This window comes from Dermacentor variabilis, chromosome 9 (assembly GCF_050947875.1).
Source record: "Dermacentor variabilis isolate Ectoservices chromosome 9, ASM5094787v1, whole genome shotgun sequence".
NCBI classification, from domain to species: domain Eukaryota; kingdom Metazoa; phylum Arthropoda; class Arachnida; order Ixodida; family Ixodidae; genus Dermacentor; species Dermacentor variabilis.
The window spans coordinates 129591680-129603945 of NC_134576.1; the positions used below are offsets into that span (position 1 = coordinate 129591680).

The 12266-nt window shown below is 48.5% G+C and overlaps 1 protein-coding gene across 2 annotated transcripts in view; it reads left to right on the forward strand.

Annotated features, from left to right (window-relative positions):
- The first annotated feature begins 4984 nt into the window (after positions 1 to 4984).
- LOC142557487 (sodium- and chloride-dependent glycine transporter 1-like) overlaps positions 4985 to 12266 on the forward strand; it is a 30224-nt gene continuing 22942 nt past the window's right edge. Inside the window, exons 1-5 of one of the 2 annotated variants that reach the window (XM_075669375.1) lie at positions 4985 to 5775; positions 7380 to 7621; positions 9022 to 9153; positions 9829 to 10001; positions 11827 to 12002. In XM_075669375.1, the coding sequence (XP_075525490.1) occupies positions 7396 to 7621; positions 9022 to 9153; positions 9829 to 10001; positions 11827 to 12002 (707 nt within the window). In that variant the 5' untranslated portion in view covers positions 4985 to 5775; positions 7380 to 7395. The remainder of the gene's footprint in view (positions 5776 to 7379; positions 7622 to 9021; positions 9154 to 9828; positions 10002 to 11826; positions 12003 to 12266) is intronic. The other variant, XM_075669376.1, reaches the window with a different exon arrangement.

Here is a 12266-nt window from a genome sequence, read left to right on the forward strand (position 1 = left end):
AGGGCACTTGCTTCGAGGAAGTTTATACAGATAAATTCCTGAAGCAGGCGAAATAGGCGACACTAAAATCTCTGCAAAAAGTTGTTGCGATCTAGAAATAACGATTGGGTATCGAAACACTCTTTCATTACCGCGACTATAGGAATCAATTTGATTGACAATTTCTGTACATGTTTAACATTTCTGTACGAATTATTCTACCAACAGTGCCATGCACCTCCCGAGACGACGACTGAACTTAAAACCATTTTTCAATTTTTGGCAGCATGGGGAATCTGAAAAATATAGAACTTCTACTGGAGGTATCGTCGAAATATCGCCTCCAGTGCTGCTAACGCCTCAATAAAAGGACGCAAAATTTGCGCGTTGCCCAATGCTGATTTCTTCTTTTATTTTTTTTGCATATATTACAGCATCAGTGAAGACCGAAGCTTCTGTCGGGTTGACTAATTTTTTTATCCGAAGTCTTGGCTATATTAACGAAGTCTCAAACAACGATAGATGCTCATGAGTGCTTGTTATTCTGATAATTGTTTCTGGCAAATATCAAGGGCAACTTTATTTTCCCCCACTGTGGGCTGCTTTTACCCATCAGCGTTTCAACAGCATGTGTACAAATTATTACGAGTGGTACTTCCTTTCGTGCCGAGTTTGCACAAGCGCACGCAGTCGATTTCAGACCAACCTTCTACCGAAGCTTGACTAAGCCTAACCTCTTGCATTGTGAACACCGCCTGTGCAAGTTCCCTTATTCGTTATTGTACAATATTGTACAGGAACTGAACAAAGTATGGGGAGAATGCAGCGCCAGTTGAACGCGCATACTAGACCCTTGCTTGCACAGATAAGCTGATCTAACGCAATAAACAAGTATGAGCAGGCTTCCGCATGCTCCCCGACCTGACAACCATTGCTTCGCGAGCCTAAAGCATGCAGTGAAAAACAAATCGTGTACCTGATGCAAATAGTAAAGTTAGATGTTCCCTGTGCAATAGAAACTAGCCCATTTTCACATTTGCGAAGCTTTCCCGCGTAGTATGAGCGTGACTGGCTAGTACTGACGCCAACAAATCATAATTGTTCTTACGTAATCTGACTTGCAAAAGAACTAGAAGCCAGGTTTGCATTTCCTTTCTTTTTCCTTTTTTTTTTTTTTACTTCGTGCTTAGAACCACGAACCAAGAAAAAAAATGGCTGTGGCTTAGCTAAGGTTAAGCCCAGGATGCGAAGCATACTAGCCTTTATTTTAGTTGTTGAACCACTGCTTAGCTTGGTGAACTGCTGTTGCTTGGCTATATTTGGTTCGGCTAGACGAAGAAACAACTCATGCAGGCGAGCGCACGAGCTGAGACCCGACTATGTAGCTACGCGGCCGCTAGCGAGCGCACGAGTTGAGCCTCCGCTTTTGCAGCTGTTATGACGTCATATGGTAGCTACGCGGCCGCGCGCGGCGCAGCAAGGAAGAGCGTGGTTGTGCGGCTAGTATGCTTCGCATAAAAAGCCTCGTCGTATAGCACCTTAGAATAGAAGAACCTGAATCAACAGGAAACCACTCAAACGTGGGAGACTGCGTCGGTTCTGGAAGACCGGCGAAGCCTGGTGGATCGGACAAAAGCGGCAGTAGTCGCCCGCGGCTTCCTGGACTAGAGAGAGACGGCCCACCTCGGGCCAACAAAGTTTAGACATTGCTAGCTATTCCACAAATAAACGTTTATTTCTCTCTCTCTCGCGGTAGTTATGCGAAATAAAGCAAACTATTCACTTTCATTCGTGTTCCTTGAGGTGTTTCTTAGAAGTTCTGCATAAGAATTCTAAAAAGAATTCCAGCGACAACACGCCGATACAAGATGGTAACGCGAGAGCAAGGGCCCCAAGTCGCAGAAAATCCGGCCTCTGCGTCTAGCGTCGATCGTCAATTCAGGAAAAATTCACACCACGCATACCATACCACGCAGGCCCTCCTTGTAGCGCAAGGAAGTTACTGTAGTAATGGAATTTGTCAAGGTAAGCTATGTCAGAAAAACCGTAAAGTCCGACTTGCACAGAACCTGTAAACATGATAGGGTCGTATCGTAAATATGAATATCCGAGAAAATAATTATGTTACGCGGAAACTCGAAACACGAACCTCTTTCTTTTTCCTAGCATTTCTACCATTCATAGAGCGGTCATGGCCTCCGAGATTTGCGAGGGCCGGCGCGCAAATCTCAAAAGGCCAGTAGCGCAGCGTTTTGGGCGCGTTGGTATGACATGATGAGGCTTATAGCATATGGTTCTTTTACTCGAAATTCGAGCCCGTTTTCACTACCTGAAGGCAACATACTTGAGTGCCAGCCTACAGACATCCTACACCTAACTTAGTGCATGTGAAAGTGCAGTATAGACTCATGTTTCCCTCTCTCTCTTTCACTCCCCATTCCCCTCCCCACGTGTAGGGTAGCAAACTTAACTTAGTCTGGTTAACCTCCCTGCCTTTCCTTCTCTCTCATTCTACTCGAAATAAACTGTTATTAGTTGATGCCTGTGTGTACCACCACGTTTTTCAAGAACGCTCTCGTTTGAAAAACCCCATGATCCTCGCTCTTTTCTGTGTGCTTTATTTCGTCATAAAGCACACTCCAATACGCGGCTGTTATTGGTCGCTGCGTTCGGCTACACTGCGGCCGCCCCGAGGTGCCGCCACTAGTCCAGTGGCTAAGCCACGGAGGAAGGAAACTAAGGAGAGGCCCTACCCCCTCCGCGCGCTAGGAGAAAAGTGTGGCGGAAATGACTTATAGGTTCTCATTTTTTTTGCTGCTTTTTTATTTTTTTTGCTGCATGGCCACGCCTTTTGGGCCACAATGGCGGCGTTGTTCTGATTTTTTGAGCGCTCACACGTGTTGCTCTGGTAGGTTTCGTGCCGTGGCAAAGGCGCTGTGTGGGCGGGTTTGCGTTAGTCGCCGTGTCTTGTTGCGCTGTGTTACCTGCACCGTGCTCTGCCGGATGCTGCGCGAGCGTGCGCGAAACCACGCGCAGCGCAGCGTGGTTTCGCGAAAGATGTAAACAAGAGAGGAGGGTGGCACAAAAGGCGGAGCATCGCCATGAGCAACGCCAACTTCCGGCTTCACTTTTGCTTCACAAAGAGTGACGTCAGGGCCTCTCCTTAGTTTCCTTCCTCCGTGGGCTAAGCGCACTGCGGCTCTCTGAGGACAGCCGCGTTTGGCTTACGTTTAGCGCGGCGTAGGCACCAAATTGGAAATTTGAACTGCGCGCTACGGTGACGTCTCCGCCGTAGCCTTCGCAGTGCAAGGCATTGGAGGAGGAAGGGGTGCACAGCTGAGGCCGTGTTTCATTGCCGAAAGCTCCGCTTCTGCTGGACGCATTGAAGTACTTTTTGCGGCAAAGTGGTTCTGAAATAGCCTATATTCACTTCATATGTCTTTCTCCACTTCGATAAAAAGTGGTTCAGGACCCCTTTAATCGCCCATTTTTTATTTCCTGGCAACGACATCCGATGTGGGCATCGCTATCGAACCTCAGCATGCAGCACCGGTCCACGTCGCCGGCCAACACCTGGTGCAGCTTTATGATTAGAAAACAAATGGTGAGCACCCGTGGATTGACCTGTGTGAACATGCGCATCCGCGAAACTGTCGCACGCATGCTCACACGACCGCGGATGTTCCACTGCTTAGTTCCCGCCGAATTCGAGTGCCCGAGGCTGAGACGCCTGGTACATGTCCCTATCGTCGATAAAATAACGTGGTTACATGTAATTGGATACTGAAAAAGAGTAAACGAATTACAGGGAGCATTACCTAGTAAACGAATACTACCAAAAATGTGTTGGTCCGGTGATTATTACGTTGTGCTGAGTTTTACACCAGTAAGAAAAGGAAGGGAAGATGGACGTGGAAGGACGAAGAGGAACCTTTCGCGTCCTTAGTCATATTTTTTGCCCGTGTAAAACTCGGCGAAACGTAATCATGAACGTGTATCAATTAGCCCTTTCCATTGCTTTACCTAAAAGGTCCGGTGGCCAGTAAAAAAAAAAAAAAGAATGCATTCGCGGGCACGAGTCCGGAATATGTCACGACGATCTTTTTAATGAATTTACCGCGAAACTAAATGTCTCACCGTTTGACGTAGGTACAGTGTACTATTCTACTACACTGTAACGCAGGTCATCAGAAGGCAGATCGAGCGAACGTGTAGTATATTTTTTTTAAATATCCGGTGACCTGGATTTTACTCGCTTCAATTTATTCATCAAAGGTTATGGATTTCTAATTTTATTCACCTAGCACATATGTAAAATCTGCCCGACTCTCGGCCAATCTGCGTGAGTGGGTATGTGCCAAAGGCTTTAAAGTCATCATCATCATCGAAAATTGTGGATTCCTAATTTATTCACCTAGCACATATGTAAAATTGACCGACTCTCGGCCAATCTGCAGGAGTAGTTATGTGCCAAAGTCTTTAATGTAATCATTATCATAATCGAAAATTACGGATTTCTAAATTTATTCACTAACACATGTAAAATGTGCCCGACTCTCGGCCAATCTGCCTGAGTGGGTGTGTGCCAAAGATTTTAAATGGCCCCTCGCCAGGACCCATAGCAAATTTGGTTATGCGCTGGAAGTTGTTGCGTGCACATGTGCTCGAGGGAGCGTTCTGGCGCAAACATTTTTCAAATCGGCTCATTAACAGCCGAGATAGAAATATTTCAGTGCCGCGAACCCATGATTTCAGCAGGCTGGCTCCACTGCATAGCGAGACTCCACTTGCCCCATCTAACCTTCGCAAGCGAAATTCCTTCCCTGCGTTCTCCCATGCCAGACCTCGAGGATCGCGTGACACATATATCACGGGCCCCGCCTTCACTTTTTTTTTTCTCCTCGCTTTTTTTTTTCGGCGATGCGCACTTCCGCTGGCGGCGTCGCGCTCGAGCTGTTGTTTCGCGCAGCGCACAATCTTGCGCGCTGTGCACAAGGACACATGACTGGCGGTATAATTCTGTGCCACACGAATACTGAGGCAGAACAAGCGCATCGCATAGCATAATCACGCGCTGGAACACGATAGAAAATGGCATAGTTTGAGCCCAAAGCTCTCGTGGCCTGCAGGAACTTGAATAAAGTTGATTTCCCTCCTTCCTTCCTTCCTTCGGTACCTGCACACGTGACCTCACGACCACGGGAACAAGCAGACGAAGCGGAAGTACGTCCCTCTTGCTTCGGTGCGAAGTAAAGCAAAAAACACGCAGACACTCCGTTTGTGTATTTTATTATTTTTCTAAACTTTAATTCGTCATTTCAAGCAACAGACCGCACAGGTAACAGATGATGTATTTAACAATTCTTAAAGTCACGTGTCACCACGAGCGACGTCACACTGCGGACTCGACTACGTAGGCGCAGGGACGCGAGTACGTCATCCTCCGGCTTGGAGCGCGGCGGCCGCGAGAAGGAAAAAACGGCATTCGGTTTGAAATTTCAGATCTTTCGGCGGTGCGTAGTGATGTAATACTTCGCAGACACGATCGTTATCGCGCAATGTATGCTCTGCGCTTGCCAGCTCAAAATGGCCAGACCTGGTGAGGGGCCCTTTAAGGTCGTCGTCGTCATCATCATCAACGAGAAGCCGCCGGAGTTGCCCTCCGCGATCTGAGGTTCATGATCATGACTATCATTCTTTCGTAGAAGAAGAAGAACGCTACCCGCGATTCCGCTTGTCGTCCTTGAACGCCACTTGAGTACTCCTTTTTTTTCGCCAGCGTCTCCAAGTCTCTTCGTAAGTACCACTCCCTCGATTATCTTGCTCTATAGGCGCGAGATTTGCGTTCGCAAAGCGCGCATTCTCCGCGTTAACATTCGTCGCATATGTTTCGAAAGCTGGTCTTTCTATGAGAGCAAGACGCATGTTACAGAGGGGGGGGGGGGGCGACCGAGGTGAAATACCGTATAATCGTGATGAAATTACCGGGAAAAAAAATCGCGAGAGGAAATGTATAACCATGAAGAAATTACCCAACTCCCACCATCGAGTTTGTGTTAGGCGGGGAAGCCGAACATCGGGAGATCCGGGGAACGTGCGGAGAAGACGAATGTCAGGGGGACGCGAATGAGTCTACGACATCTCCCGCATTAGCAAATAGCAGCGAGGGAGGTTTGGAAGGGCGCGTTTGCTAGAATCGCCATTCGAACACGACGAAGCTTCAGCTCGGACCCCAACTCCGATGTCGCTTGTGCAGATACCTGCGGACCAGAGAAACGCTTTTCTGTGATAACCATTTGTCCTTACTTTAATGAAATTTGTTGCATTTGAGGGAGAAAATTCAATTCTAGTGGCTGTTGGAAGCGAGATGTTTGCTTACGACCTGAACTTTCTGGTAGTAATTTTCTAAAATTGGTAAGTTTTAAACAAAGAAGCACGGAATCTACAAATTGGCAGCTCTGTACCGAGGACAGATGTCGCAGTTCTGCAAGCTGCATCTGTCAGAGCATCCAAAGCGGACAAATTTGGTGTATCAATTCAATTCTCACGTGATTTTCATATGTTGTTTACAATGGTCTTGCAGAACTCATACTTGCATATTAGTGGTGTATCTAAGAGCCATGTTAACGGCATCAGTTTTTGTCCGCTTTAGATGTACTATTAGATGCAATTCATATCATTTGTCATTGCTGAGTTACAGAGCGGTAAACTTTATAGTTTCCTTTTCTGAAATTTTGCGATTTTCAACAATCTTAATTTTTAAAAATTGGCGACCTAAATCGAACACTCGCTACCAACAACCACTAGATTTGTTTTATTTTAAATGTAACAATACACCTCATGAAATTTGTTGCAGTGGCTTGCTGAGAAAAACGACTTATCCTAATTACCATGTATTTACATAGGAAAACGATTTATCCTTTTCCATGTGTTATACAGGAGCCTGATTTATCCTTTACTTAGCTTGTATTTATACAGGAAAACGATTTATCCTTTGCCATGTATTTATATAGAAAAACGATTTATCCTTTGCCATGTGTTCATATAGGAGCCTGCTTTATATATTGGCGCAGCGTGTAGAACGCAGGAGTACGCCACAAAGAGGCAGCCACGCATGTCACCCCCAACCTTTCTATTGCATTCTGCTGAAGAGCAGTTGGTCGCGGGTTCGACTCCCGACATGCGACAGCTACATACCGATGAGACCTAAATGCAAGAACTCTCCCATGCCGGGCTTTTGAGTGCACGCTGAAATAAAAATTAACACGGAGTCCCACCTTATAATGTTTCTTTCAGCCATTTTGTGGCTTCGTGACATCGCTACCGTTCACGTTTTTTTTTTTTTTAACCCTATCTGTACCATAGCGGTCTCTGTTCTCTTGTCATTCCTTTCCGAGTAGCACGCAAGTTCCGGCCATGATCAGCACCTCGCCAGTTGCTGTACCGGCCGGGAAAGCGGGCGATGAGAATGAGGCGGAGAACGAGGATGAGGGAGGAAGCAGCTCGGAGGAAGAGGAGTTGCCCGGAGAGGCCCGCGCCACCTGGGGAAACCAGTGCGAACTGTTTCTCTCCTGCCTCGGCATGTCCATGGGCCTGGGGAGTTTCTGGAGAATGCCGTCGCTCGTCAGGGCCAACGGCGGAGGTGCGAGATGCGACACCTGCCGTACTTCTCGGACTATAGCCAGCAGCCATTGCGTATATTCCGAAGTATACGTTTGACGTAAACTATTGCGTCAAACTCTTGCCTTTGCTTCGAGTTGCTGACAAGTTCGACTTCGCCCTGCCATCTGCTAACCGCCTAGTTAGCTCAGATGGTAGAGCGGCTGCCCCGAAGAGGCGGCGGTCCCGGGTTCGAGTCCCGGACCAGGACGCATTTTTCTTCAACTGCGAGGCTTTTCTTTCGAGGAACCAGTATGGGTTCTCTTTCTAGCAACTGATACGATTGGGTGAATGTCTCATCCCTTTATTAATACTCCGAAGGGTGGAACATTTCGGCTGAAGAGGCTGTAGCTGCTACGATCTGTGCCTTGCTCGAATGATGCAGAGTGACGTTAGAGCAGTATTTCCTCAAATTGTTAGCTAAGGGGACGAGTATACGAGGACCACTGATGATACCCGACTTTGCTGAGCGCGGTTTGTTTGAAGAGGGAGTGAAAGTTCTGGGGAGCCTTTATGGACGTCACGTACTGTGGGGCGAAATTTTACGGACCCCCGGATCTAAGAAAACGTTTAACTTCCCAGTGGTTTGTTGCCGTAGCCAGTATAAAACAGCACAATATTGGCCATTGTATTTACTGGCACAGCATATACTAGTACAGCATGTGCTAGAATACAGGCTACAAATACGACTACCGGGCTGCGGAAATATTCAGCTGTTTCTTGGATCCTGCTGTCTGAAAACTTTATATTGCCAGCTGTATTTATGAAAGTGCGCAACCTACATTGATGCATGCTAAATCGAAAACGAACAAAATCTACGTCTTACCGCGCGGTCTCCCGACTTCAGCTGCCTTCAATTTTCAACTGGTGTGAGTGTTCTCGATTTCCGCGAGGACGTAACCTTCCAAACTTTCAGATTGGTCTTCGACCGTAGAGACAGGTATAACGTATACAGTCACGTGCCATATGACCTGCAACACCGGTGCCCGTGGTCTAAGGGGCTCCAAGACTGTACGTCTGCGCTGACACAGGGTGAGTTCCAGACCTAAACACATATTCAATTAGTGGTACTTATTAAACCGCAATTTCGCATGTCAGATCCACCGCACAGCCCTGGCGCCCTTTTGATCACGAACAAGGGTGTTGCAAGTCATATTGCGTGCGTCTGTACGTACGTAGCCGCGGCCGGCTCCAGTTACAACACGAGCGAAGCTTTTGTGGCTGCAACTTGATTCGTGTATTGGCGTGTCCACTTTTGCGTACACTCACGATGACTGGCGGGATGTCCCCGCGCAGCGAAAATGTATAGCCGCCGTACGTCCCGGCTCAGTACATAAATCGGGACGCGTTTCTACAGTGGTGAATCTCTCCGTGTGCACGCAGTCGCCTTCCTGGTCTCGTACGTGGTCGTGTCGCTGACCGTGGCCAAGCCGGTGTTCTTCATGGAGCTCTTCCTGGGACAGTTCTCCAGCCAGGGTTCCGTCGGCGTCTGGCGGTGCGCGCCCATCGGCAGAGGTGCGCATGTTGGCGCGCCAATGCCTCCTTTACTAAGATACCTGCCTGCCGCGTCGCTAGTTTTCCCGTTGGAGCGGAGGTTCCCTGTAGTTCGGGGTAGTCGCGGACAGATGGCGCTCGCTGCCAACCCTACTTCCTGTTGCGGAGGAAGTGACGATTACTAGGCTGGCGAGCGCTCGACCAATGGCATGACGAGAGACCGCGCGTTCTGCCTTCGGGATCGCGACAGACTCCGCTAAAATCTCGTAGGCAGGGATGACGTCATCAAAATAAGCGAGCGTAGTTGGCTGGCTCATGTATACGAATTCTGTTCGAGTTAAACAGCCGTGTACATATATTTGTCACTGCATTCTTATAGGCTATCACCGCCTTAAATAGCAGTTAGGAGGCACTCCATCAAAATCATTATTACTTATTTTCAATAGTATGCATTGTATATCGTCAACAGTTGAAAGGGACGAGTGAACAGAGATAGAATCTTACTTTAGACCGGTAGCTCACTCTTTGAAAGCTTCACCTGCATTTTTCGTTGTTGTTGAGAAAGTTGATTTTAGAGAACAAAAGCAATGCCAAATCAATGGATCGGTCGATTATCGCGTGCAGTTGAGTTCAGTAGGCCTAGCGCGTCACTTTCAAAAAGGCGTGACCGTTGCCCCGCCCTGACGCGCCCTGCAGGCATCGGTATCTGCATGTGCTACGTGAGCCTGCTGATCAGCACGTACTTCGTGTGCTTCACGGCGCACGCCATGCTGTTCGTGTGGAAGTCGCTCGGCGATCGGCTGCCGTGGGCCACGTGCGACGAGGAGTGGGGCGCCGACGCCGCCTGCTTCGTACGCCAGCGGGGAAAGGTGAGCGCTGTTTATTTATGCACCTGGTCTTCCTTTTAATCTCGGGTCTACCAATGAAAAAGATAAACATAACTAAACAAGAAAATTGCGAAGTTTTCTCACGTTTTCCCCACTTTGTATTACTGACCAATTTTTGTGTATTCTGTAAATGTACTACCCTCCCCCCCCTTATGTAATACCCCAAGCAGGGGTCTTTAAGGAAATAATAAATGATGATGATGATGATGGTGGTGGTGGTGGTGGTGGTGGTGGTGGTGAAGCATCGAAAGCGATATAACAACGTCTGGCGTTGGGCTTTAGCTCCTCGCACGGTGTTCTAACCATGCGCGGATGCGACATGGTCCCACGTGACACAACTGCTGCGGCGTACCAGAAACAGCGCCGCTGGCAGATGCCAGGCGTCTCGCGACGCTGGCACGACGAGGGACGACGGCAGCGGTGTTACCTGCGTCGCGCCTCGATGGTGCGCGAGATGAGACCAACGGAAAACTCTCGGCGTTTGCCAGCGTCCAATGAGAGAATTGCATATACTCAGTGTGACGTAACAGGACGGGCATGACGTCAGTGATGCTCGGTGGCGATTGCCGATTGCTATATAGGCCGCCAAAGAGGGGGCCTTATAACAGCAATCCCGCGGGATCTCAGGCGGCAGTTCGCAACCCAGTCCGGTAGCTGCCGGCCGGGGGCCTTTCTGGAATTATTGTTACATTTAGCTTGACGTTTAGCTACACTTTAATTACATTTAGGTTGACGTTTTCTTTCTTTGCTGCTCATATCAGTGCATTTGTATATAGGCAGCTGCTCAGCTGACAGGCTAACGGGTGTGCGCACGACGTTCGTGCCAGCAGGGGAAGCCAGAACGCTGCCGTGGCCCGGGCAGCGCCGATTTGCCAGTGTATGAATATACGCGTCCATTTCGTTTCGTCGTTTTATTGCGATAGCAATTATGCGGACTCTTCAATCGAATTTTCACCGTCGGCGTTGCCGTGAGGCTCCGCATGCGTATATAGGGGTCCCAATATCATGCACCAAGATATAAAAATATGCAAATGCCACGTAGCTGCACAAACCCGAGGTAATGCTGTTTCCGTCGCTTGAGGATACTCAGTTTATTATTATTTCTCGCAATCTGGCTAATTACATAATTAACCTTTATTAATCAATCAACTTCTCAAATATTATAATTAGATTAAAAGTGCCAATGAAATAATTGTAGAGTAACATGAACATGAGAAACTATACCGATGCAGCTTTCTGTTGCTCAATACGTGCTACATAAAAGTGCTTTTCCCGAGCATGAAAGAAGCCCGCGAATACGCGCAAAATGGCCGCTCGAGGCATGTGTACAATGACGCGCGCACTATAGGCACACCTTTGAGTCGGCCAGAACCACGAGAGCCGCCGTTTCGCATAGGGTGAGTGGGCTCGTCTCGCACCCCAGAAGCCCCGATTCGATTCCCACCCAGACCGAAATGTACCAAATTTTCATTGCAAATCTATTAATTTACTTTGTTTACATGAAGCTCTCTGATAAACTTGCCGTCAATCCGAGCATTTCTTTTACGTGTTTTTACTGTTTGCGCCATCGGCCAGTTCGGGTGCCATCTCTCGGTCACGCCGACGCCGCACACCGGCGGATTTTAGTGCGATTGGGACATACAATGCTTTCGCATTAAAAAAGAATCTTCGCATAAAAAAAAAGACACACACCCGGTATATAAACGGGGTCGCTGTTTCGGATCGATGGCTCTTCTGTGCCAAAGGCGCGTGGCAGCGCTGTCAAGAGATGGTTAAGACGAGACGGGGAAAGCGCGCGAATGCGCAGGTGCCCTGCAAGGACGTCACGTGGTGGCTGGCCGAGCACTACGCGCACGCCAACCTGACCGATGGTCACGAGGTGTCGTACGAGGACCTGGTCTTCTACGTGCCCGACGACGTGTACAAGAACAAGTCCGACGGCTGCCAGTACGGCACCAACACGGCGGCCGAGCAGTTTTACTTGTGAGTCGCCATGTCGTGCGCGCGCATGCCTTCGCTGTGTGTGCACCCGGCCACAAAAGTTTACGGTCCACGGGATCTCGTAAAACGTTCCGTTCCCGAGCAGCCTGTAGCATTGTAGCCAGCGAACCTGCATACGACGATGTTGTTAGCATATTCTAGTCGAGGCCCGAAGTGCAAATACCAGGCTGCGTTGTGAGGCTGCGCAGTTATTCAGCTTTTTTCTCAGATTTCATGGTCCGTAATATTTTGTGGCCGGGTGTACCT